The sequence below is a fragment of the Mastomys coucha genome, chromosome X (assembly GCF_008632895.1).
Source record: "Mastomys coucha isolate ucsf_1 chromosome X, UCSF_Mcou_1, whole genome shotgun sequence".
NCBI classification, from domain to species: domain Eukaryota; kingdom Metazoa; phylum Chordata; class Mammalia; order Rodentia; family Muridae; genus Mastomys; species Mastomys coucha.
In genome coordinates, this window is record NC_045030.1 from 144336584 (window position 1) to 144343125 (window position 6542).

The 6542-nt window shown below is 37.7% G+C and overlaps 1 protein-coding gene across 1 annotated transcript in view; it reads left to right on the plus strand.

Moving 5' to 3' along the window:
* The window catches only part of Fam120c (family with sequence similarity 120C), a 119281-nt gene that overhangs the window by 41595 nt on the left and 71144 nt on the right, over positions 1-6542 (plus strand). The window contains 1 exon segment of the mRNA XM_031380844.1: positions 4749-4877. Coding sequence (XP_031236704.1) covers positions 4749-4877 — 129 coding nt within the window.

Here is a 6542-nt window from a genome sequence, read left to right on the forward strand (position 1 = left end):
TCGTCCTAAGGGGCTGCAAACCCCTCAGCTCCATTGGTCCTTTCTCTAACTCCTTCATTGGGGACCCTATACTCATTTCAATGGATGGCTGTGAGCCTCTACATCTGTATTAGTCAGGCACTGTCAGAGCCTCTCAGGAGATAGCTATATTTAGGCTGGCTTGCCCTTCCTTCAGTCTCTGCTCCATAGTTAATCTCTGCAACTCCTTCCTTGGGTATTTTGTTCCCCCTTTTAAGAAGGAATGAAGTATCCACATTTAGGTCTTCCTTCTTCTTGAGTTTATTGTGGTTTGTGAATTGTACTTTGAGTATTCTAAACTTCTGGGCTAATAACCACTTATCAGAGAGTGCATACCATGTGTGTTCTTTTATCACAAGCTTTTTTATAATTTATAATATTTGACTCAATAATTACTGTGAAGCTACTTATACTTAAAGAATTGTAAAGGGGGCAACAAAACCCTACATTTCTGTATAACATTAAAAATTTCACTTTAAATATTTTGAATATCACCAACATGGTCAAAACAATAGTTTATTACAATTATTTACCATTGTTTAACCATTTTGATCAAATACCAAGATTTTTGCCATGCTTGGTGGATTTTCTTGTTACTGGAAATGTGGTTTTACACAAATTGTAAGACAACTTATTTCACTTACACATTCTTTGTGTACATCTCTAAAATGTTTGCATATTTTTTACATATGCACATGGACATTATTACTCCTAATGAGAGTAATGCTAATTTCTTGGTGCTGTCTTTTATGTGGAGAATTTTTTTTACATTTATTTGTTTATGTTTGTTATTTGTTTATTATATGTGTGTATGTATGTGTATGTGTGTGTATGTGTGTACATGCCTTGATGATTATGTAGAGATCAGAAGACAATGTGCAGGAGTTCATTCTTTCCCTCTACTATGTGGGTTCTGAGGATCTAGAGCAGGCCATTAGGATTGGCCATAAATGCCTTTATCCACCAAGCCATCTTGCTGGCTGTTATCATTTTAGTATCTAATACATTTTGCAACTTTCCTGGTTGTTTCAAAGAGGTCTTTTTGCGGTTTAAGTCAGGATTTAAAGATCTTCCATATATTGCAGAATTATTTTTATGTGAATATGTATATAGTGTATCCATATTTGGTATATGTGCACATGTATGTGGGTGCGAGCCCAGAGACCAGGTAAGAATATCAAATGTCATGCCATATAACTTAACACTTTATTCTCTTAAGATAGGGTCTATCATTGAAATAGCTTTGCAGTCATTAAGCCCTAGCAATGCTCTTATCTACACTCACCCCCTGCACTGGGATAACAAACGTGTGACCATACTCAGCTTTTTATGTGGGTCTCAAGATTCAAACTCAAGTCTTCATGTTGTGCAGTAATAGCTCTTATCCACTGAGCCACCTCCTGAGACCCCAGAATTATTATTTTTTTCATATTAAATGTATTTGTTTTGGAGCTAGAGAGATGGTTCAGTGATTAAGAGTAATTGTTGTTCTTGAAGAGGAGCCAGTTTTGGTCCTAGTACTCACATGATGGTCCACAAGCATCTATAACTCTAGATCCAGGGAATCTAATGCCCTATAGTGACTTCTATATGTGTTGGCAAAGCATTCATGTACAGAAAATAAATAAATATAAAACTTTTATTTATTTTTGGAGGTTTTTTGTGATCTTTATGTATAGTGCATGTATGTGTTTGTTCATATGGGCATATTTACATGAGTTCAGATGCATGTGAATTCAGGTTTCCACAGAGCCCAGAAGCATTTAATCCCTTGGAACTGGAGTTACAGATGGTTGTGAGCTAACCTGACACAGGTGCTAGGAACTGGATTTTAGTCTTCTAGAAGAGCAGCAAGTGCTTTTAACCACTAAGCCATCTCTCTAGTCCCTCATTATTGATTTTATTATTGACTGATGCATGACAACATGAATTTCTACTTATCAATGGAGTGTTGTGTGATTTCTTGCAATAGTCTCTAAATTTTTAACTGTTTTTCATTCATTAAGTAATGAATCTAGTCATTTTCACCCCCTATTACCCTTCCTCATCCCTACTCTGTCCCCTGATGGGACACATCTTTTTTCAGACACATCTAGTAATTATCTTTTTTGTGTCCCATTGTGCTCAGTTAGAGCTGCTTGCATGAGAATGGGTAGTTGTTTTATTTTATTAAGATTTATTTTATTATTTTTTATGTATATGTGTGTATGCTTACATGTATATGTGTATACCATGTGTGTACCTGGTGCCCGAAGAGTCCAGAAGAGTACATTGGATCATCTGGAACTAGAGTTAAAAGCAGTTGTGAGCCGCAACTCTGATGCTTAGAATGGAACTCAGGTATTCTGCATGAGAAGCAAATATTCCTAACTGCTAAGCCATCTCTCCAGCCCTCAGTAGGGGGCTTTCAGTGTCACAGGGCTTATCAATTTGTTGGTTTTTTCATACTGTCTTGTCCATCTTGCATGTTCTGTTCTTTTAAATTATCTTATCTTTGTTATCGATTGAGTGTTGCTATTCTTCTCCTTTGTCCTTAAGCCCTGATGTTGTGTCTTCCCCAGGATTCATTCTATTGGTGGGGCTTGTCACTGAGCTTTTAATTTGACTTACTGAATTTTTAATTTTCAGTAATTCAGTCTGGGGTTTCTTCAGTCTTTCTATAGCAGTATTGAATTCCATTTTAGTTCTTTGCACTGACTTCCTTCTTCCATTCAGTTGGTTTTCCCCTTTCAGAATTCAGATGGGATCTTGTATCCTCCTTGATTTCTTTGAACATATTTATAATTCTCTTGAATTCTTTGGAATTTTAAGTCAGTCTCATAGGGGTCATTACTGAGAAAATACATGCAATAATGCATTTTCCTGTTTCTTATGTTTTTATGTGTAAATGTTTGTAGTGCTCAAGAGGAGATTTTTTTTTTTGATGGGTTGAGGTATAATTTTCCTCTCTTATAATTGTGCTCGGAGCACCAGACTTGATCACCAGTATTCCTCCAAGAGTACAGTGCTGTCACAGCAGTAGTCACTAGCCAGGCTCAGGCCCATTAGGGATACTGTGCAGTAGCATTGAAATACAATACCATCACCACTTAAACATTGATCGTTTTGAGAAGAGGCACTGTTAGTATGTTTGTGCCAATATATTACCTGTTGTGGATCTGAGGAGAAAGCAAAGTATATCGAGTGGTATTGGATTGATAGAAAGGAGAGAGACCATGGATAGGAAGGAGAATGGCAGCAACCAAAAGTGGAGGACATGAGACAGTTTTCACTAACAGTAGACTGAAAGGGGAAGGGTAAAAGACATGAGATCAGGTAACAAAGAACAGTCTCACTTCTCAGAAGACACAGAGACCCCCTGCACACCAGGCAAGCCTATGCTATTAGGGAGTTGTAAGGAGAAAGGAATAGAACAGATGTGGGAAGAACAGAGCAGGACTCAATCTGCTTGCTAAATTGACACTTGGTATTGAGTAAAGGAGGAATAAATGTGAAGGGGAGAGTTCTTGCTAGGTTTGGGGATAAAGTGAAGAAACACTAACCAGCTTGATTGCTGGTTGGTTTAGAGTGTCTGGGCATTCATTTCCAGGGTCCTAGAAGGCTGGCTTGCTTTCAGAATTTTCTTGAGATGACAGATGGCAGATACCAACCATGTCCTAGGTAGCTGTGTTTTTGTTTCCAGGTCTTTCTTCGGGAAGCCAACTTACACACGGTGTTCCAGTTCAGTTGCAGGGCTTCAAAGATGGATTCTCAGATGTCACGTACACATCTGGGTGTTCCATAATAGGGCTGATTATAAATGCTGGCCTCACCCCTGTACAGTCCTTCCAGTTGTCTAGAGTACTACTTTGAACTGATGTGAAGTTTCTCTGCAAATTCTGGCTCCCAGGAAGTTTTCTGCTCACTTAATACTGTGGTTTCCATTTAAAGTTTCTTTACTCTAGTCTAGCAGCATTCTCCTGGCTAGTCTTCAGTATATAGTCCCTGCCACTCTCTCTGAGTTTCCCCAAGAGTATGCCTCAAGAGTGTGTCTTGCACAACCTACCTATCTACACAGCATGACATCTCACTACTGCTCCACTGAATTCTGAGTACCATCCACCCAGCACTGAGAACAGTTTTTCCAGCATCTCCTTCCATCATTCCTGTTGCTGTGTGGCATGCCCTGTTTTTCTGCTGTTTAAAATATCTGTTAAGGAGTGGTCAAGATGGCTTGATGGGTAGAGATTCTTACAACCAGACCTACAACCTGAGTTTAATCCCTGGTACCCACATGGTGGGAGGAAAGAACTGACTCCTATACCTTGTCCTCAGACCTCTACATGTGTATTGTGGCACACACAAACAAGCACACACAAACAAATAAATAACTGTAATGAAATACATTAAAATATCTGCTATGGAGACAACTGCAGGTTGTCTAAGCTTCTCTGGATTGTGCCTAGCTACTATTGGTGCTCCCTCTCGCTGAGAGCAGGTAGCCTCCCAAACCTAGCCATTCCCTTTGGACATAAGCTGGACTTTCCTGCTTTGTAAAGTTCCCTATTTTGTTATTTAAGCTGGAAGTGTTTGGGTGTCAACCACCTCTTCCAATAATTGTTATCTAGTTCTTTTCTCTTTTTATTTTCTGGAGACTCTGGTAGATCATGCCAAGGTATCATTCATTTTTGGAATTTCTTTTAGTGAGTCAACTTTGACGTGTTATCCCTTACTGATTGTTCCTTTCCTAGGTTCGAGCTCATCAGCTGGTTCTTCCTCCTTGTGACGTCGTAATCAAGGCTGTTTCTGAGTATGTTAGTTCCATCAAAGACCCCTCAAACCTGGATGTGGTTGGCAAGGATGTTTTCAAACAATCTCAGGTGAGTTCGCCTTCCCCTTCCCAAGAATCACCAGCTTTCTTTAGTTTTGATTTAAAAAAAAATTAAGGACAACCTGTTGGAGTTGGTTCTCTCCTTCCACTATGTGGCTTATGGGAATCAAACTCATGTTGTCAGGCTTAGTGGCAAGTGTCTTTACTTGCTGACCCATCTTGCTGGCCTTTGCCAGCTTTCTTACATTTGCTTACCACAGTACTAAGTACTCTGTTCTTTTCTGTGGTCCTCAGTTTCCCCCTTCCTACTTGATTTCCCCTACTTACTGGCTGAAATTCTAAAATTTCCTTTAAAAATGTTCTAAGATCTGAATAGAGACCTTTGTTCTTGTTTTCTTTCTACTGATGATTAATGTATTACAAACATATTCTGAAAAATTAGAAAATAAATAAGCTGCCTAAAATCTCATTCCCTAGAAACAAAATATTCTAGGTATTGCCACTATGTGGCTTCTTTCAGCATTATATGCTACGGATCAGACCCATGCTGTAGAATACAACTAAACTATATCCTCAGCTAATCCTGATGTTTACATATTTTTAAACTATTTTTGTTTATTATTGTGTGTAAGCCACAGTACACATGTGGTGGTGACTAGGGGATAGCTCTGGGGAGTTGGTCCTTTTCTTGTACCATGTAGGTTCTGGGGATTGGTGGCAAATCCCTTTGCCCACTGAGCCATTTCATTGTTCTTAATGCATATTTTAATATAAAGGCTGTCTTGCTGGAAAATAAAGTGGATAATAAAAAAAAGACTATTTCAAATGAGTTCCCATAAAATAAGAATAAAAATAATTGTTAATATTGGAAAAAAGGCTCCCAACTAAGATTTTATATTATAAAGTAAAATTTACAAATATAAGTTAGTTTAATTTTTAGCAATTTGATTTATATGTGCAATACCTTTTTAAATTTACACTGTTTTTAATTAATGTTAGTCAGTTTGATTTTTTTGTTGTGTACAGTTCTGTGAAATGAAATTTTGAGTTATTGATTTATATAATCATCATTAAAATCAGAATTCAGAAAAGTTACAGTATCCCATTCCCCCTGATTCCCAGGCTGTCCCTTTGTAATACCACTGAAACTCATTCCTAATACCTGTGCATTCTCTGTAACTATAGTTATGTCTTCTAGATAATATCACATGGGTGGAATCATAAAGTATAATAGTTTGAGAATATCTTTTGCCATTCAACATAATACTTTTATGATTCTTTCAAGTTGGGCTAGAGAGACAGTTCAGTGGTTAAGAGCATGTACTGTTTGTGCAGAGGACTGGAATCATTGACAGCATCCATTTGGGGAGCTCATAACTGCTTATATACCTCTAACTCCAGAGGATATGACACACTCTTCCAAGTATATGGCATATATACACACTGACCACCCTCTACACACACATATGAAAGGAAGAAGCTTAAAGAAAAAAAGAGAATTTTCAAGTTATTGGATGTTTTATGGTATGTGTGTGTGTGTGTGTGTGTGTGTTTGTGTGTGTGTTTTTGTGTGTGTGTGTGTGTAATTCAATTTTATGGATGTATGAACAGCTCATTCATCCACACATGTCTTAAAGAATATTTAGATTGGTTATAAATTTAGGTTGCTATAAATAGAGCTGTTGTAAACACTTGCATACAAGTTTTTGTATGA